The following is a 20,425-nucleotide window of genomic DNA, read 5'->3' as shown; positions in this document are numbered from 1 at the left end:
GTACGCAGGTTGTATTTGGTGAGATGCTGAAGTGGGGTATCAGTAAATGAAATAATGACACCCCTGGAAGCTATTTCAATAGCAACAGGGTCAAATTGGAATAGACTTACTTCACAAATTCCTCGCCCATTTGAAACCACTTTTGCACAGTCTACACACATACGATGAATTGACTCGTTATGCTGAACAAGGAGTTCCGCTGATTCCGCGAACCAACGACAAGATCCACAGTAAAAATGAGCCTTTTCGAGGTGTTCTTGCAAGGCAGCACTGGTTTTCAAGTTGAACTCTGTATAGCATATTCCACAACTGTTTCGGCTCGAGGAAGTACCATCAGGAACGATACTAGAAGCTCCAACTCCCCTTCTAAGGCTAGATAGGGAGGGCGATACTTGTTTGACCATATTAAAGGTTGTGGCTGCGTGAAAAGGATTAGAAAGAATCGCAAGGGTTTGAGAGGGTTTGGATGAATGCTGAGAAAACCCTGGTGACAATTGCCAGCATATCAAGGATCTCATGAAAAAAACAAACACAGCTTGAAATTTGATGCCAGGGGGAGCTGCAGTACCAATCGCACTTTATAACAAAATGCTAGAAATATTAAGAAATAGCTGAGACTGCTCCTCTCTTGAGAATATCCGAGGGCACAGTGATTGCGGGATGGTAGAGAATCATTCACCTGGAACGAGTGAATTAACAACAGAAACATAAACATATGAAAAACAGGTCAACAAAAGTACTAGTATGAAGGAATCAGAGTTCTGAATAGATATCTCCTGTCAGTGAAGAGAGATACTGATAGTACTAGTAGTTATGATCAAGTGGAGCAATGCTCAGACATAGAACTTGAGAAAACATATGAAGAAATGGGCTAAGAAAAGTAGACGATGTGAAGTAAATAGAAAGAGTGTTTGGAATACTTTTCTTTATTACTTTCGTCATACCCAGCAACAAGATCCACATTATTGTGTTTGTGTATTTTTGCGATGTAAGAAAGAAAAGAAAAGGGGGTTGGAAGGAAAACCACGTGATTATCCAACAACGATCTTTTTTTTTTTTTTCCAAAATCCAGAAATACAGAAGTATAACGGCGAACATCAGATCACTCTGCCACACTCCATAACCGTTTAGAGGAGCGCTCATGAAACCACACTTACGAATATGTCTTCCGACGAAATCGTGTGGCAGGTTATAAACCAGCAATTTTGCTCCTACAAACTCAAGTATGTTTTAAGGTCCATCAGATAGCTGACCCCGGGTGCGGTGCGTAAAAAACCGATCTAATCATCGCCAACATTATGCAGGACAACCAAAGGCCAAAACTTCTGCCGCAACGAATATAACGTGACCGGCCTATGCAATAGACAGTCATGTCCGCTCGCAAACTCCCGATATGCCACGGTTCGCTCCGACTCAGCAACAGGCGCGATGTACCTATACATGAAGACAATTGAGAGATCTCACATGCCCAGCAAATGGTGGGAGCGGATACGATTATCGTCCAACTACGCAAAAGCCCTCGAGCAGCTCGATGAGCGCCTGATCTACTGGCCCAAGTTTTTAATCCACAAATGCAAGCAGCGACTTACTAGACTCACGCAGGTGTCTATACGGACGAGGAAGCTTATTAAGGAAGAGGAAAGGCTGGGAGAGAAATTGGTTGCGAAGCTAGCGCCTAAGGTCAGGAGAAGAGAGGAGACTCGTGAACGCAAAGCAGAGGCTGCTGCGAAGGTGGAAAGGGCCATTGAGAGAGAGCTGATTGAGAGATTACGGAGTGGCGCATATGGTGATCGACCGCTGAATGTGGAGGAGGGCATATGGAAGAAGGTTCTGCGCGGCTTGGAGAGGCAGGGAGAGGGTGAGCGGGATGAGGATCTCGACGAAGGCATTGAGGAAGAGGAGGAGGAAGAGGAAGGTGTTGGCGAGGTTGAGTATGTAAGTGACATTGACGAGGAGGAGGATGATGATTTGGAGGATATGGAGGACTGGTTAGGTGGCGACAGTGCAGAGGAGGAGGAGGAGGAGGACGACGACGACGACGACGACGACGACGAGGATGATGATGACCACGATGACGATGAAAGCAACGACAACAGTGAGGAGAGCAGCGAAGTGGACGAAGTCCCCAAGAAACCTGTACCTGGCAGCAAGCGGAAACGTGCTCCACTCCCTCCCAAACCAAGGAAGAAGGGTGGCCGGATTGAGATTGAGTATGAGACTGAGGGACCATCGAAGGAGGGGATATATACTTGAATACAATTGCCATGACGAAAAAAACATTTGGTTTGATTTATTCTCACTTGGGACTTTTCGTTGCATCCGTGGATGGCGTTTAGGGATAGCTAAGAGTTCAGCGGCCAGGGGTTTTATAGAATGGCCATGATATGTTAGAAATCCACCACACCAAGATATTTTCTTTCTTCAAAGGATATCTGTGTTATTTGTATAGATACCTTCTAGCTGTCACACAATGGAGCCCATTAATTGATTACCCTTCATCACAGTACTGGTTTCTTCCTGGAGCACTGACAAAGACCTCATCGTCGTCACGTGTTACTCCTCGCAAACTCCGCAACGGCAACTCGGACCTTGAATAAAACACACATTGTGACAACACCTAGGTATATTGCTGCTCAAATCTCGCTACATCGTTCGAATAAGAACCACGAGGCACAGTGGATGGCGACGCGCTTCGGAGCAATTTACTACAGTCGGCGCTGACCCTGCGTTGGCCGGTTGGACTCCATTTGCCCCTCTGTTCCGCCATTCGAAACATCAACGGAACTTCCACCTCCTGACATTCATATTTTCCTCGCCAAATCAAAGTATATTAATAGGAACAGATCAAAACCAGCCCAAACGCAAGCACAAGGAACCTCTGAAACACACTTAAGGGCCATAGAGAGCCATGGCATCCTACTTCTCCTCTCTCAAATCCTCCTCCGCAATCTCCAACTTCAGCACGCGCTTCAACTCTCTCCGCCGTGCCATATCATCTGGCGATGAGACCGACGACCCAGACTCCGAAGACTGCTCTCACATATCCAATGTCCTTCGAGCCTACTACACCGAAAAAGGCCGCAGATTTCCTGCCTGGCTGCCTCCGGACCCCAAGTCCCCCGCTCCTCCACCCCCAACAGTTGTCGTCGCAACCCAAGCCTCCTTCCAGGGATACGGCGGCGCCGCAGGAGGCGGCTTAGGCGATCTATGGGGGGACCCGTCGCCTGCCAGGCACCCACCGCAACAACAGCAAACCTCCAGCCTGCGCGTGGGTCGCAACGCGTCACACCAACCCCAGCCGACGTCCTCATCACATCTCATGCCTTCGCCTCCGAATGGACCCCCCCGGCCAGCCACTTCAGCACCCACCCCACGCACCACGGGATTTTATTTTGATGGCCAGAATTCCCGCACCCCGCCACCTCCCACAACTACAAGTGCTCGTCCGCTCCCTAGCCAGCTCGCGGGCTCTTATCAAACCTCCCAGGCTGCGCAGCAGCAGCAGCAGAATAGACTGGGTTCGGAACTCGAAAAGTCTACATCGGCTGTGTCAGCCCAGGAGAGGCTGCGGGCAAGGCTGCATGGGGGTAGCGCAAATTCGTCCCCCTCCCGCACCCCGAGTCCCGGATACAGTAGAAATGAACAGAGCGGTGGCGGTGGACAAACTTACGGGACAAGTCGTCCGTGGGAACGGGCTGGACAGCCGCGTGGACCTCGATGAGGATATCTGCCAAATGAACATGTCGGATTTTCTATACTTTTCTTGGTGATTGTGAACTTATTCATCTTTCCGATTGCGTATCATCCCTCCAGGCCGGGCGTTTATGGGAATTTTGCTTCGTTGCTATTTGTTGAGCATATAGTTACATATTTTTTCCCCGCAGGGCTTGTATTTGCAATCACCGTTTCTCCCTGCTTTTCTTTGTAGTGTTGCTCAGCATGTTTTTGATGGTAGTTCCCCCCCTCTGCATCATTTTTCTGTACATAAATATCCTGGAAAGGACCGTGAATATAACTTGTTCCATGTTATCGAGACGATCAGCTAATACGAAAGTCTATTCATGCAATACATAAACGGATGGTAATTTTACTTGAAGCACAGCCCAGAAACATGCATAGTTTGGGTCAAATAAATAAGGGAAAAAATCGATGATTCTATGCCATTCCATGCACCTAATCCAAAAAACAAGAACGAGATTTACAAGAACAAATATCGTTACATAAAGGACACTGGGATAACAATGATCACATTAAAAAAAAAAAAAAAAGCCAACAAAAAAATCATAAAAGACAAACGCCCATGACAACACTAAAGTCATTAACATGAAATCAGCCCCTGACCTTCCGATAACTCGGCGGGCTCCATGTCCTGGTTATCAGCTTTACAGCCCAGACAGGCACGAGCGCAACAGCAGCAACAACAACAACCCGCCACACCCATGCCAAGGTAACCACATATTCAAGTCGAAGTAATCACCCAGGAATGGCACGCTGGCCGCATAGACGACGGCAGTGCCGGCAATACACAGGATCATCACGGGATGCCACGTCGTTATCGACACAGCTACCATGACCAGCTCATTCAACACCAGCGCTGTAAACGAGACACTGATCAATTTCGGCCCGGTGACCTCCCCGACGAGAATCTGTGCAAGACCTTGGATTATTGAGCCCTGGTAGACACTGACGAGGACCCAGGTGAAGAACGAGCGGTAACTGAGGCTGTGCCCCGTTTTCAATTCCTTGTACAGTTCAGGGTACAGATTTGCTAGCTCCTCGTCGACGTCGCGGTCCAGAACAAGCGAGAAGACTGGCGCGTTTGTGTAGACCGTAGCATAACCGACCAACAGCCAGTTGATAAACAGCCCCTTGGGGTCGAAGTGGCCCGCAATGCTGTACATGGTCTGGCAAGCGCTGATGATTAAACCGCGGTGCATGATAAACTGAGCGAGTTTGGCAGAGCGTTTGTATGAATTTCGCCCGTGCCAGACAAGAAGCTTTGTGAGGTGATGGAATTGTGTTATGCTGAAGTCGGCAGCCAGTGAGGCCTGTCGACCTTCCTTGCCAATAATTCCAATACCGACATCTGCGGCCTGGATCATGGAGACATCATTGCCGCCATCGCCGATGCAGCAGATACGTTTTTTGGTATGTTCCCTGATTAAACAGGCGATCTCGGCTTTCTGTGTTGGGGAGCAGCGGCAGGCAATCACGGCAGGGAGAAGTACGGCGATTGATATGAAGGGAGTACGAAATTGGGAAAGCAAAAGGGCAAGCGATTCACCGTCGATCAGAAGGCACGAATCCGTTTTGTTCCGGAGGAAGTCGAGCGTTTCCTGGGCAGACCCTTTGCCTTTTAGCTTGGTGACAGTGTGGATATATTGGCCTCTTGCAACAAGTTTCGCGGACACAGCCACGCAACGTGCCGTTTCAACTTTATCACCTGTAAGCATCCATATTTTCACACCTGCGTTGCGAAGGAGTTCGAGAGACGGTTTGACGTCCTTCTGGAGCTTGTCCTCAACGCCGGTGACGCCCAGAAGCTCGAGATTCTGCTCCAGATATTGTTGGGCAACTCGTGCCATTTCGGTGTCTCTGTTGTGTAGGGACAGTGAAGCCTGTTTATAGCTGGTTGAAAAGTCTCTGTACTGCGCTTGAGAGAGTTTTTTCCTGCCAATGACCAGAGTACGAAGTCCTTCTCTTCCCATGTTTGCGGTCTCCTCATCGAGCCAGTCATTAGCGGCAACAATAGAAGACATGACGGTGTCAGCGCCTTTCTGATAAAACCAAATCTCCTCATCCTGCGCTGTTGATTTGTCCAAATCGGAACCTTGTTCGAATAGAACGATAATGCCCATGCGCTTGCTATCAGAAGTAAAAGGGAATATATCCAGAATCCGAACACGCACAACAACGTTGCCAGTGTTTACTGACTTGAGAACAATCCTTTGCCTATCTCTGTGTACTAACTGGAGTCCCACTTCCTGTGTATATTTCACAATCGCAATCTCATCAGGGGACGAAGCCTGGTAGGTTGTCACTCTCTCTCCGTCTTGCTCGTCCGTTGTTGGAGTAACATTATGACAGAGCGCGAGAGCCAGGATTATATCTCGGACGCGAGATCCAATCTCTCGTCGAGTCCGTGTCGTTGAAGCCAAACCAGTGTGGACACCATTTATAGTTGTCGGGGTTACGAGCGATGATTGGTCAGAGGCGGCTATAGAGAAGACTTGCAGAAGATAAGACGCCACTTCATCCATCGCCTCATTCGCGTAAGAAACCGTTCCGACATGGATTTTCTTGAGTTCCATTTCTAAAAGCGCTGTTAGCTCGGGATTACTATTGCAACACTTACATCATATTGCTTACCGTTCTGGGTTAGGGTCCCGGTTTTATCAGAGAGCAAATACTCTATCCTTCCCAGGTCCTCTGGAATGGTGCTGGTTCTGACAACAGTGCCTGGAATACCAGCATCTCGCTCAATAAACCTCCCATACACAGACTTTGCCATGTCCAGGTTAACGCGTAAACTCATAGGAATAATGGTGGAAAAGAGGATCAGATATATCATAATGGCAATATACCATGGCTTATCGTTCGTACCCTCAAAACCTTGCAGAGCAACAAGAATTGCGGAGAGGGATAACGTTAAAACACAGAGAATTTTCGTCAGGCTATTGATTTCGTATTCGAGCAATCCGACCTTCGAACGAGACGGTGATGTCGACATAGCTGATCGAGTTTGAGCCCCAGTGTAAATTACTGCCGCGATTGTTATTGTGTTTGACGCAAGAACTGTACTGGCCCAAGCAGTGTTGTCGATTGTAAGAGGAGCCGACTGTCGCTCGGAGAGACTTTGAGGATGAACGTCGGTCGACAGCGGATTTGTTGCGGAATGAGCTGCTGCATCGGTTTTGTTGATATGAGGGTCGTAAGAACTATGAGTATGGGGTGATAGAGAAATAGTTCCAACAAAAGTATGTACGCTTTTCTCAGGTTCGCCTGCGATGATCTGTATCCTATGCAGCTCAGAGATGGGTAAATTCTGCGTTAGAGGAGAAGGAAGACGTAATTTCCAATCTGTCTCGCCATCCAGCTGGTCTGTTCGTATAAAGGTATCGTTTGACCCATCAAGATTGTTAGCGGATTCATGGGTTGGCAGAAGTAGATCGGGGTCGCCAGTTGATTCCGCAGCATTTTCGTCATGGTTTCTGTCGCCTGGCTCTGTAGTTGGATTAGCATCCTGAGAAGCGTAAACTTCTGGCAAGGCGCTTTTCAGAATGACTACATCAGCAGGAAGACGTTGATCCTTCTGTAGCTTCAAAATATCCCCAACCTTCAAATCACGGGACTTTTTTGTGATCTCGAAAATTTTAGTTCCAGGCAGACCAGAGTCTTGATCAGAAACTGTAGACCTATTTCGGACGACTGGTTTCCGGGAAGATGACGGGGTATATGATATGACAGTGTATTCTTCTGCGTTTGCTTCTGCATCTCTTCGTCGCCGAGAAATGTCATCCAGAGCCTCTTTTCCTAGTGAAATCGATACTACAAAGGCCAGAGGCGCAATATAAGAGGACATATAGCCGATTCTTAGAACGGGTATTATCTGCGATAATGCCACCAGAAGAAAGTAAATGTTGAAAAAAAAGGAAAATTCATTGTAGAGCGTGCGGGGGAGGAAGCTCCACGGGGTATATTTGGCGTTTGATACAACATTGGCGGGATAACGAGTTGGTTGAGTTTGCCCAACAAGCACTTGTCGTGTTGCTTGGTGATCGGGGCTGGAGTGTAATGGCGGATCGACAGGCCTATCAGGCGAATTATCAAGTGACAGCGCGGAGCCAAATCTGAGAAAGGGGAGCTTGGAGCCAAGCCGTGAGTATATGCTTCTGTATGCCGCAGGGGTTGATCGAGGCTGACTGTGTCCATTAAGAAGGGGCATATCAGCTTCAGCATATATCGAACTAGTTCCTGAAACTTCCTGATTGCCACCATCGTGGTCATCAAGCAAGCTATCAATATCTTCTTCGCCATCCTGTTGGCTTGATCTCGCTGCACCGCGATTCCATATGCGATCCCGAGCTCCAGTTCGCAAGTTCCTCAATGCTATACCAGGCCCATATAGTGGAGTGGTGCCAACCCTTCCTCCAATTTTAGGACTATGACCGTTGTGAAGAGGCACAGAAGCCTCCGGGTCAAGTTCATCGAGGTCGAGATCGTCATCGGATTCAGCATCGTCGGACCGGTCTTGTGCATTCGGCATCTTGTATTCATGCATGAGCACCATACTGAGGAGAGGTAGGCAGGAATATATCTGTCAAAGGCCTCGCCTAATACAGTCATGCCTATACTCGGGGCAAAAGTTCGAGAGCTGAGATATATATATATATCAATCAATCATCAATCAAATCAATTGTGAATGGCATCACAAAGGAATGTATCGACAGAACGTCAGATCGCCACGCATCCCAACCATATTATTTGCATTTCATCGAGAATCAGTGCTCATCGAAAACCGGGCCGTGTCCCGAAACGAGGTCAGTTTGCAGGGTGTCGTCGGCGGTAGAGGAATATCTGCTGTTGGGAGTTCAACATTCATCAAAACAGCTCTGACGGATCGTTGGAATCTGTAATTTTATCACGTGGCATACCCTCCCAGGCTAACAACTTGGTACCTGTATCGTAAATCTTACGGTCTTCGTTCCAAGATCTTACTGATGACATAATCCGCACAGAAGGCTTAGCTGGCTACTTCAGCTCAACGTTTCTCCGATTCCGAACTCGCATCGGGCTTCCTTAGGACGACAACGGCTTCAACGACGAGTTTGGTATACATATTCCTCGACCTTGCGTAACCACGCGGACGATTCTATTTTATTAAATGTGGCCATGTTTCGTTTCCAGCGCTGTTATATTTGATCATTGTTGACGCGTGTTATTTTCCGTTCTTTTTCTCGACCGGGTGTGAGTTGGTGCCCGCATCGCCCCCCTTTTGCGACATGGCCATATCTGACCTTTGAACTGAGAAGGCAGTTTTCAATAGGGTGCTTGGAAACTGTCTCATTTAAATGGCACAGGATCTTGTTTTCGAACGTCGAGGTGGCCTTGAATCCAAGATGATTCAACTAGGATCATGGAATCCTGCGTTGAGACCGGATAACAGCCCTCAGCAGGATTCGTTGCTATCGCTGGCAGATTCGAACTCAACTCCGTTACCCGCGAAGCTCTCGACGACGCCCTCGAAGAATTTACATAAGCCCATGCTGCAGCCAACATTGTCCACGACCGGAGACTCCCCTTCAACGGCGACACATGCTGAACTTTCACCTGGCCCATCGGACGGCGTCTTACAGGGTACCTGGGACAACGACATGCAAACAGCACATTCATCATCTCAGGCCGAACCGGAGGAGTCCCCCAACGATATATCCAACAATGATATATCTGCGAAGGTTCACAAGCCCATACAGCCTTTCCAAGCGGAATCTCCATCCGCCGAACGAGGAGCTTCCAATAAACCAACTGCATCTGAAGGGCTTCCTTGGGGGGACGGTGCTGACGCATCCCCCGCTTGGGACATTTCACCCTCTACGACAGACCAGTTTAATGGATTGGGTATGGCTGATCAGATAGATCCTTTCCCGCCAGTGGATGACTCTCATAATCTCGAATCCCACGAAAATGGATATCCCGAAATTACACATGCGGCTCACAATCCAGAGTCTTCCAACACGCTATCTTCAACTGAGGGGAATTTATACCCAAGGTCGAATGAGCAAACTGATTTCTCACCGTGGGGTGCAACAAGTGTTGATGAAGACCCTTCCGGCGAATTTTTCAATCAACTTAACACTCAAACGAAGCCCATTTATACGCCGTTGGAGGCAGAGTCGAAATTTGAAGAAGACATGTTGATGAATAATATAGAGTCATCATATCCGACTGACAATAACCAAGTCGATAGTATTGAAGCAATCTTCAAGGAGGATGAATCGGTTGACGAAACCGGCTTTTTTGTTTCCGAGTCAGACATCCCACCGTTTAACTGCAAATCAACTTCCCAGGTTCCGGATTCTCAGCATTTAGAGCACGTCCAGACGATGGATGCTTCGACAAATGATGAAGTTAATGACAGCCGAGTTAATGAAGTTCTATCTGCCGAGAAAGAGGTCCGCGAGGAGGACTTAGCGGAGAGGTGGAAGGCAGTTCTCGATGATGATGACCTTCTAATTGATGATGATTTGGATGAGCAAAAAACCATCCAAGGAAGTCTACCGAATGGCGCCTCTGAAGACTCGTTGGCCAATTATGCTTCGGAACCTGTGCAAGCTTCACATTTGCCGACCCAGCAACCACCACGTGCGAACCCCTATACTCCATATCAACCGTCATCCTCCGACCTCATGTCGTCCTTTCCTGGCTGCGATTACGGGTTGCATAACGCCGATGTGACGGTTAGTCCTTTTGCCATTCATGCCCAACAATATTCGGGAGACTCCAATCCAAATATGCCTGAAAGCTTCTCCAATCAAACGAAGGCCGGCTACCAATCCCCATATGATTTGCCAATGGAAATCACTCGGCCAAAGCACCGTGCTTCGCAGCAAACTGTTCTTCAGCCTCTTTCAACTACGAATACCTCGATACAACCGCCTCCACGCAAGAGCAGCATGACAGCAGCTCGTCCTTCAAGTTCAAGTTCGGCCTATACCCCGTTACAGCCTACACCTCCCCCATTATCTCGTCGAGAAACCGAGAGAGCTCCTAGCAGCAACTTTTTCGCGGAGTTGCCAACCGTTTCGAGATCTCGTCCCTCAACCGCTTCTAAATATGCTCCCCTGCAAACGGGGACTCAGCCCACCCCCCCTCCATCCAATTTTATACCTCCCAATGCAATCCGAACCCCTAACTCGGGCCCGGAAACAAGTGACCAGTTTCAGCTGCAGAAGCCTGAACGGCTAGACCCTTATTCCTCCCTCCCTGTTCCACCAGGCCCAACCGTCTCTGGACCATCCGCGCATTATTCTCCAAGGCCCCGTACATTACACCCTGGATCCAAGCCCCCATCATCTCCAAGATACTCCCCTGCCCCACCCGCATCCAGCAGGACTCCTTCAGGTAAATATGCGTCGCAGCCTCCAACAAGCTATGCCGCTTCCAATGTCGTGCCCTTTCAGCCGAGAACTTCAAGCCCCTTGGCACAACAGGAGAATATATCCAGTTCATACACACATCCAGCACATCCAGCCGAGTTTCCCCCCACTCCCTTTCCATCAAATGTTTTTCGTCAACCTCCGGACCAAACTCTTCCTCCAGCTACCAGTACCTCTTTCTATTCTCAATCTCCGCCGGCATCGGTTCAGCACCAACAGTTTCCCGAGCAGCGTCCCAAACCACCAAGGCGATCACAGACCCAATCGCCGAGCAGGCTCCAGTACCAACCCATACTATCAAGCGTTCCCGAACCGTTCCAAAGGCCTGCGTCCGTCCACGGCCCGGGGTCTTCTCTTCAACCTCATGCCAATCAGGCGGCTACAGAACGCCCTTCTACAGCACTAGATTTCATATACCCAACTGATGGACAAGAGCTTGATCCACTTCAACGATGGAAGGGAGCACCGATATTCAAATTTGGTTTTGGTGGAATAATTGCCAGCTCGTTCCCTCAACACACTCCCAGATATGCGACTGGTCAACTTGTTCCAAAAATAAAACCTTCCCCCGGAGAAACAAAAGTGCGCCCCTTGAGTGATGTGTTTCCGCCAGGAGAGCCAAGTGCCAAATTCCCAGGACCTCTGAGAGCTAAATCAAAGAAAAAAGAGGTCCTCTCATGGTTATCCTCTATGATTTCTAAGTTCGAAAATGATGGCACCTCTCTAGCCACGGTGTCTCCGCAGCAGCACAATGAGAAGATCCTTCTCTGGAAAACCATGCGGGTTATGGTTGAACACGACGGGGTTTTAGCAGGTAATCCTGATGTTGAAAATTCTGTGCGATCTATTTTATCTCCTCTCCCCGAAATCACCCCGGCCCCATCGGAATCTCTTGGGTTCCATCCCCAGCTTTCGAGTGTGTATGAAAGCGTTAGTGGAGAGGCCCAACCGGAGCCGAAGAATGTGGGTGCAATGGAGGCCATCCGTAAGTCCCTTCTAACCGGAGAAAGGGAGCGGGCCGTCTGGGAAGCTGTGGATCGCCGTTTATGGGGTCATGCCATGTTAATATCCTCAACCCTTGAAAAGTCTGTCTGGAAACAGGTAATGCAAGAATTTATTAGAAGGGAAATCAAGGCTGTTGGTAACAATACCGAGCCGATGGCTACGCTTTATGAAATATTTGCTGGCAATTTGGAAGAGAGTGTCGATGAATTGGTGCCACCATCTGCCCGCGCAGGTTTGCAGATGGTGAGTAAAATAGGGGGCGCTGGCCACGTGAAGAACGCCCTAAGCGGGCTTGAAAAATGGCAAGAGACGTTGTGCCTAATTCTAAGCAATAGAAGCCCGGAGGACAATGTTGCCCTTCTTGCACTTTCTAGGCTTCTTTCGGCTTACGGAAGGATAGAGGCTTCGCACATCTGTGCATTATTTGCGAAATCTGCTTCCGTCCCTTTATTATTTAGCGGCCCGGGCGACCCGCAGTCACAGATCGTGCTTCTTGGTACGGACCACCGCCGATACCCATTCACCTTCGCCAACGATCCGAATTGTATCCTTCTTACTGAGGTTTACGAGTTTGCATTGTCCGTGCTTTCTGGTTCTTTAACTTCAATAGCACCACATTTACAGGCTTTCAAGCTTCAATATGCACTTTCTCTTGCTGAAAATGGCAACAAGACAGAAGCCCAGCAGTACTGTGACGCTATTGGAGCTATTCTAAAATCAACAACAAAACCGTCCCCGTACTATAATCAACGGTTTCTCTCTGAACTTGACGAGCTTGCTAACCGATTAAAACAATCTCCTGCTGGTGGTTCCTCTTCTTGGATGTCGAAACCCAGCATGGAAAAGGTCTCCGGGTCCATTTTGGCGAAATTCAACAGTTTCGTTGCTGGTGACGACAGTGATGGTGGCTCCACTGGATCGGGTAGAGCGGGAGATGCGGACGTTGGACCGTTTGCAAAGATGGTTGGCACTCCTCCAATCAGTCGCTCACCTTCTCTTCACGACACCTACGCCGCGTTTGGGTCTGGTCAGCATATGCCTACGATGCACCCCACCTCTCGTTACGCTCCCGCAAACCAGTATGCCCCTTATTCTCCAGATCAACACCGTGGCCGTGGATCCGTTGACTCGCAAAGATCACCACCTTCTACTGGCCATTCTTACTCTCAAGGCCGCGCTTCTCAGGAACTAAATAAGGGTATTGAGAGTCCGTACCATCCAAATGCATCCCATCATGTTTATAGCCCACCATCAGTTCAGGGAATGGGCTCAACACCACCCCAACAACACACATATACTCAGCTGGCTCCAGTTGAGGAAATATGGCCCTCTCAAGGCCCAGAGCATGCAAGCTCGGAAGGTCCGATTCACTTTGGCGGATACCAACCTACTTTTAACCAGAAATCTAGCATGGAGGAGGAGGCCGGATCCCTCACTACCCAAAAAACCACCTATGAACCCCCATCGTATGAGCCCGGACCTGCTGATACCGATGAATTAGACAAAGAGAAACCTAAACAGTCATTTATGGATGACGATGACGACGACTTTGGGCCTCGTAACGAAGCCGTAAGGAAGGCTGAGAAGGAACGTAAAGATCACGAAGCAAACGAGGCATTTAAAAAGGCTGCAGAGGAAGATGGTAAGGTCTTGTCCATTTACCTTGTTATTAACCCAATTCTAACCACGTTTCTTCGGGTTTGTAGCCAAAAAACAGGTGGCAGAGAAAAAGGGGTGGTTTTCGTGGCTGAGTAAAAAGGACCCGAACGCTAGCACTGGAGGCCCAATTAGAGCTAAGCTTGGAGAGGAGAATTCGTTCTACTATGACAAAGAACTGAAGAGATGGGTTAACAAAAAAGACCCAAACGGCGCGGCTACAACCGCCAACTCCACACCGCCACCTCCCAAAGGTCCCGCACCAGCAAGCCGATCCGCCAGTTCAACCAGCGCCGGTCCCCCGTTGGCAAATAATTTACCAACATCAGGCTCGGCTCCAACCCTTGCTCCACCACCTAACCCATCAAGTCGGTCGCCTTCACCAGCTGGGGACTCGTCGCCTCGGAACTTCAGTCCGAGCATACCGTCTTTGGCAGCGCCACTCTCAGCGAGCCCGTTACCGATCCAACGATCCGTGTCGACTGGGCTGCCATCGAGACCAGGAACTGCACTAAGTAATGCCAGCTCCATTGATGACCTTCTAGGTGCACCGCAGGCTAGGAAGGGAAACACAGTCCGGGGAAAAAAGAAGGGCAGAGGCTATGTTGATGTTATGGCCAAATGAACATACGTAACCCCATTTCGTCCTTTGGGAACGAGGGAATGAACCATTTTGCACGGTTAGCTATAACGAAATGAGTATCATGTTGCGTTAGGACGACGAGGAAATGAAAGACCATCGAAACAGCCAGGCCTTTTTATTTCGAAACGTTCTCGACTATACCTTACCCAACCGTTTATATATATATCGACTATATATATTGACTAACCGATAAATTTTTACATTACCTTCCCACGTTCCGCGCTGCAGTTTGCTGCGTGAATGAGTCCCCTTTTTCAACCATATATATCTTGTAATATCGGCGCTTCTCTGTCCTCCCCAGCATGTTTTACATAATCTTTTCCGTTCGAGCATTCAACGTGTCGCTCCCTATTTAGCGACATCTTTGTCTTACTACATTATTATATACTTCTTTTCGCACCTCTTTGAAAGCTACACTGTTTCCCACATCAACTGTTACATTTTCGTCCAAGGTTGTTGTTGAACTATCTTATTTTGGCCTCATTTTTTCCCCCTCTCCAACAGTTTGTTTTGTTTTCCATCTTGTATATTACTTGGCAATTTTCTGCATCAAAATATTTTAATTAACTTCATGAGCATTTTTGGCTTTTTTTTTTTTCTTGCCCATTAAAAAAAAAAAAAAAAAAAAAAAAAAAAAAAAATAACAAATAAATAAATTGCTTGCTGGGTTCTTAGGGAAGTGATAGTAAAAAGAAATGTTCAGTTGATTGACTCCGTTGTGTTAGTTTAAGAAATACACCCTCTGTCTCGAAATTATATGACAATATAAGATATGACTTCTCATCATTTATTTTAAATTTTGTCCCTTTTACCCGAGCACCGTTGGTATTCAATTCTAAGGACTTAAAAATAAAAAAAATAAAAATGGAAATAAAAAAAATAAATTGCGATCGAGTTGAGTTATGGGTTTCACAGCAGCGGTAGTGAACTAATGATCGACCGCTACGTTGCAGTAAATCTCACAAGTATGGCGGGAAAGCGAGGCCAAAATTGGGATGTGGAAGACTCAAGATGGCGGGCTGTCCGTGTGTCGCAGTGGCGCGCATGTATCGCTGGCGTGAAACATAGGGTGATATGGTGAGGTATTCATAGGTTGATCCTAGGTTGAACGAAGGGTGGGTTTTTCTTTTTCTTTTTATTTATTTATTTATTTTCCCACCGAACCCCAAACCACACTTGGGCTCGTATTTTCTCCCTCCTATCTAGCTGCGTCACGGAGCTTCAATTTATCATCATAGCGCTATGAGCCACCCTGCAAAGGTGCAGATTTGTGAAATAGCAAGAGGTGAAACTACCATGTACTTGTAAAAAGCATATAGGAAATTTCCTTACGTATGCGTCAATGGGGATGTGCGTAACTCCAGTGTAGCAAACTCAAGCGGCGTAGGAGTTGACATAATACTATGGAGAAAGATGGAGTCAGAAATTTGTGAAAATTGAGACGCGGTTTTGTTATTGACTGATGCAATCCACGCTGCCCCGATCCGTGGGGGTGTAGAATCCCAAGCAACCATATACAGCAACGGAGTGTTATATTAAACTTACTGTTAAACAAGAGTCCTCCCCACTTCCGCTATCTGGTAAGTAGACGTACAAGATCAGTGCAGTATCGTGGAGGAAGCCTAATGAGTTTATTTTAGACAAGGGTCATTTGTATGGAGATGTTAGAGAGGTGATTTTGTCACATCTACAGAACGTGAATTCATTTGGCAGCCCATTGGATAGTCCGTGTCTGCGGATAGCACATTGGATACAGAGAAGGTGGTCGAAAAAGCGCAGATGCGTAGATGTGATTAAAGCGGAAACTTACACGCGACAACCCGTGGACTCAGCCGTCCAACACTCAACACCCGGCCCCAGTCCTTCCCATCAATCCTTACTTTGGCCCACCCTTCTTCTGACTCCCCATTCTCCCCACCCAGCTCCTTCATCCGCTCGCTGGGGTGCTGCTCCAGCTCGTTCTGAGACAGCTGCGCCGGGTCCAGAGGCGGGTTCAGCAGGCCAGTCCACACGCTGGAAATGCGCAAAGTGTCTGTAGCGATAGCAAGTTTCAGAGAGCCATACATGTTTGCTGACAGCTCGAGCTTGGGGCTGCTACTACTGTGGGCAGTCCCTGCCCCCACCCCTTGCGTGGATGATAGCCCCGTCGTGGCCGTGCCAGTGATGCTTTTGGCAGCGGAGCCCATGGCTAGTTTCGTAAAGCGTTCTGAGATGCTTTTTAACTGTATTAGGCTGGGGAGAACGATGAAAACATCCGGGCTGCGGCAACGGGGTTCGTGCAGCCCTTCCACGGTCGCGGGCAGAAGGACGCGAACGGGGATTTCTTGAGTTATGATGGTTTCTCGTTCACGAGGGCCGTCAGGCTGGTTTCCATGTAGTTGTGTGGTGCTGCCTGGTGGCGGCATCCCGTTTTCGGTGTTGTAGCTGTTCCCCACACCCAGGGCGTTCTTCCCTGAGGTCCATGACGAAGTTACGATTGACAGTGCAAGCAACGGGACAGGTCCCTTCTTGGTCAACCGCAGCTGAGCTGAGGTTGCACCTATTGCAGAGCGGAGAGCCCTGTGGAGGGCGCTGATGGGGACTTCGAGATTGATAACGCCAGCGGCGGCACTTATGGAGTAAGACTCAAAGACTATGCCCTATAGCATGGCGTGGGAAGACATGAGTTTATTTCTGTTCTTGTATTTCACTTGTGTGCTTCATCTTTTGGAAGTTCCCTACAATTGGCAACTGAGCCCAGACCTGGGTTCCCTGGTCTGGGATGATCGTAAAGCGGACAGCTTCATCTTCCAGTCGAACCCAACATATTTTGCCTAGAGATGATAAAGAGGCGGTAAATTCTGCAGATACAGGTCAGTCTGAATTTCATTGGTAAAGGCAGTCGGGTGGATACCGCACTGGCAAAGGTTTTCACGTCGCTGAGCTGGCTTTTGAAGCGCATGTTGCTGGCTGAGTTGTAAGGAGGATGTAAGAAGCTAAACCATTTATTACCTGCTGTGACTAAGTTCAGGATGGAGCAAAAAGTGTTTGGGTATGCGAAGAAATCTCGATGGAAATGTCAGCGCTGGGGACGTGGCTAATGATTCCAAGTCTCAGGGAAGAGGACCTTATGGGGGTTCAGCCCCTAAATGGCAGTTAAACTTTAGGCAACAAACCCCTAGAAGAGCCCTGGACTTTCTCGGCAACGCTGCTAATATCGTATGTTATCCTTAGTAACCGAACCTTGTTCGATATTATTAAATAGTAACTATAAATTTCTCTGACGCTCCAACGATCGGTGGAAATACCGGGCATTTTACAGGAAAGAATTGATGATGATGATGCGTGGTTTGTATTCTTGGTTTGTGTGATAGTATCTCGCTTTGGCGGTAACATTGTTGATGATCTGATTGACGTTTGGAGAGCTCTATCAAATCCAGTATTCAGACAGATTCATTGCCTCTGATTCACTTGCTTTGATCTTTCGTCGACATTCATCGTTTGATATAACTAGCTAACTAGTGGTTAAACGCTGAATGAATTGCATGTTATCAAGGATTTTATTTCCTCTCTGTCTCGTCGCTTCTCTCTGTATGCGAGATGTTCATTGACAAAGAAGTTCCTTGCGGAATCTGTTTTCTATATTGCAGTTATAGTTCTTCGTCTCATATGAATAACTCTCGCGTCAACATCCTGTGCTTCTGACAACGTGAATTGTTTTCCTTTATCCACCAGCGTCTATATCATAAAGTACATTGTTCGAACGTTCGAAAAGCAAAACATGAAGCTCTCAACTCGGGCCCTGTCCTCGCAAAGACTTCAGGGTTCCGTTCCAGCCTGGCTTGACACAAGGCTCTCGTATTATTGTGGCGGACGTAAAGCTTGCGAAAACAGAATTTTCTGCCACCCCCTGAAAAATAGTAGCAAAACACCGCAGAAATAACCAAAATATCCACGTCTAAAATCATTCAAATATCATCCAATCCATTCAAATACGCACCTTTATCATCAAATCTGCCAATATGCCCCCCCAGCTCAGCGAATTTACCACCAATGAGATCGTACGCCTTCTAAATGATGGTTATATGCCTGCTCAGATTGCGCGGACCATTGAGTGCAGTCTGGCCACTGTATATCGAATCCAACGAAATATTCGCTGCTTTGGAACTGCTAGAAGTCCTCGTTCAACATGGGGTGTAAAGCCAAAGATCACACCGGATATCTTGTCAGGTTTGGAGGACTTTTTTGAGGCATATTCAACTGCATATCGCGATGAGGCTGTCTGCTTTGTGAAGGATGAATTTGATGTTGATATCCACCCTCGATCGATATCTAGATTGTTGAAGAAACTGAATTTGACATGGAAGAAGGTGATTAATTATTGCAATTGTCACTTATAGAACCTGCTAATCTGTCAGTTCTATTTGATATAGGTTGAACCTGTGGCCAGTCAACGCAACGAAGAACTTCGAGCTGAATGGCGTATTCAAGTTACTCAGTATCAACCTGATCAACTTATCTTTTTAGATGAGAGTGCTGCGAATGAACGTACTGCAGATCGACGATATGGATGGTCAAGCAGAGGATTCCCTTGTCGCATTAGAAGGCCCTGTAAACGATCTCGCAGATGGTCAATCTTACCTGCAATAAGTGTCGATGGATATCTTGATTATGATATATATCAGGGGTCCTATAATACAGAGAGGTTCAATGAGTTTGTACGTGTCCGGATACTGCCCAAATGCCAACGAGGTTATCACTACTTAGTGATGGATAATTGCTCTTCTCATCGTTCACAAGCACTGCGAGATCTCTGCAGAGAAGCTGGCATTGGACTTTTATTCTTACCTCCATATTCTCCTGATTATAATCCTATAGAGGAGTCATTTCACGCGTTGAAAGAATGGATTAGAAGATACAGATGTCAGTTAGAGAATCAGTTTGATGGAGATTTTGAAGCCTTCTTGCATCATGCAGTTGAGAATTTCATGGGAGAAGAAGATGCAAGAGGATATTTCAGATCGGCTCATATAGGATAGTATTGTAAAATTTAAAAAGATTCAGATTACAATTCAATTATGATGATATATAATATCTAAGTTTCAAATTCAGAAGCAGAAGCAGTATGAAGTCTGCTGTCATCATTACAAACAGCAGATAAAGACAATTTAATCTCCTTCAACTGTGACTGCCAGATAGAACTCTTTAACCCATTTCTTATTATCGAGAATATACCCATTCCAATATTCAACTGAACCACCTGCTCATTTGTCATTGTCCGTATATGATCCAGTTCAAATCCTTCATTCTGAATAATGCTCTTTGCAGTTAAAAGAGCTTCTGCTCTTCGAGGTCTCTCTGTCATCAACCAGTTGAAGAACTCATCAATAAACAGATCCGCGTGTTCACCAAACTGAGGGATTGGACTACTTCGAATAGGAGGCAGGTTCGGATTCGATGGCAGGTTCGGATTCAATGGCAGGTTCGGATTCGATGGCAGGTTCGGATTCGATGGCAGGTTCGGATTCGATGGCAAGTTTGAATTTGATGGCAAGTTTGAATTCGATGACAAGTTTGAATTCAGTCCTCCCATGCCTCCCATTCCTTCCATCATATATTTCATCACCATCACATTGATTATCTCACTTGGAGACACAATATTAGATGAAGAAGGAGTTGAGGGAGATATTGGATACGATAGAAGCTGACAGTCATATCATTTGTTGTGACATTCCGTAACTTGATCTTTATAGGCTCCTTTATCCCATTGATAATCACCCGTTCATACAGCTGAATGAGATCTCAGGCTCAGGGGTAGGTGTTCGCAGAAATCGAGGATCTTCTGACTGTGTCTCCTCCTCCTCCTCCTCCACCACCACCAGCAAGTAAGTCTTCTGTATCCTCGTTACAAACATACTTCGGATTCTTCCAAATATCCTGGAACGTCCGCACACTGCAGTTTGCCCGTCGAAGGCACAGGGTCAGA

The 20,425-nt window shown here is 47.3% G+C and overlaps 6 protein-coding genes across 6 annotated transcripts; 4 read left to right on the top strand and 2 right to left on the bottom strand.

Moving 5' to 3' along the window:
- Window positions 1-1,161: 1,161 nt before the first annotated feature.
- Window positions 1,162-2,253, top strand: HCAG_05122 (66S preribosome component MAK16; the record flags this gene model as incomplete). Its single annotated transcript, XM_001539605.1, has 2 exons — window positions 1,162-1,223; window positions 1,305-2,253. The coding sequence occupies 2 exons, from the start codon at window positions 1,162-1,164 to the stop codon at window positions 2,251-2,253; spliced, it is 1,011 nt and encodes a 336-aa protein (XP_001539655.1).
- Window positions 2,254-2,908: 655 nt separating this feature from the next.
- On the top strand, window positions 2,909-3,721 carry HCAG_05121 (predicted protein; the record flags this gene model as incomplete). Its single annotated transcript, XM_001539604.1, has 1 exon — window positions 2,909-3,721. The coding sequence occupies one exon, from the start codon at window positions 2,909-2,911 to the stop codon at window positions 3,719-3,721; it is 813 nt and encodes a 270-aa protein (XP_001539654.1).
- Window positions 3,722-4,382: 661 nt separating this feature from the next.
- Window positions 4,383-8,290, bottom strand: HCAG_05120 (hypothetical protein; the record flags this gene model as incomplete). The annotated part of the gene is made up of 2 exons (XM_001539603.1): window positions 4,383-6,313; window positions 6,370-8,290. The coding sequence occupies 2 exons, from the start codon at window positions 8,288-8,290 to the stop codon at window positions 4,383-4,385; spliced, it is 3,852 nt and encodes a 1,283-aa protein (XP_001539653.1).
- Window positions 8,291-9,071: 781 nt separating this feature from the next.
- HCAG_05119 (predicted protein) lies at window positions 9,072-14,336 on the top strand (the record flags this gene model as incomplete). Its single annotated transcript, XM_001539602.1, has 3 exons — window positions 9,072-13,803; window positions 13,868-14,120; window positions 14,204-14,336. The coding sequence occupies 3 exons, from the start codon at window positions 9,072-9,074 to the stop codon at window positions 14,334-14,336; spliced, it is 5,118 nt and encodes a 1,705-aa protein (XP_001539652.1).
- Window positions 14,337-15,834: 1,498 nt separating this feature from the next.
- Window positions 15,835-17,401, bottom strand: HCAG_05118 (hypothetical protein; the record flags this gene model as incomplete). Its single annotated transcript, XM_001539601.1, has 5 exons — window positions 15,835-15,861; window positions 16,006-16,082; window positions 16,271-17,099; window positions 17,182-17,300; window positions 17,359-17,401. The coding sequence occupies 5 exons, from the start codon at window positions 17,399-17,401 to the stop codon at window positions 15,835-15,837; spliced, it is 1,095 nt and encodes a 364-aa protein (XP_001539651.1).
- Window positions 17,402-18,461: 1,060 nt separating this feature from the next.
- HCAG_05117 (predicted protein) lies at window positions 18,462-19,089 on the top strand (the record flags this gene model as incomplete). Its single annotated transcript, XM_001539600.1, has 2 exons — window positions 18,462-18,809; window positions 18,967-19,089. 2 exons carry the CDS (start codon window positions 18,462-18,464, stop codon window positions 19,087-19,089), a joined length of 471 nt encoding a protein of 156 aa, XP_001539650.1.
- Between the last annotated feature and the right edge of the window lie 1,336 nt (window positions 19,090-20,425).

The sequence above is a fragment of the Histoplasma capsulatum genome, genomic scaffold, assembly GCF_000149585.1.
Source record: "Histoplasma capsulatum NAm1 scaffold_5 genomic scaffold, whole genome shotgun sequence".
Lineage (NCBI taxonomy): Eukaryota > Fungi > Ascomycota > Eurotiomycetes > Onygenales > Ajellomycetaceae > Histoplasma > Histoplasma mississippiense.
This window is presented reverse-complemented; position numbering and strand designations above follow the sequence as displayed.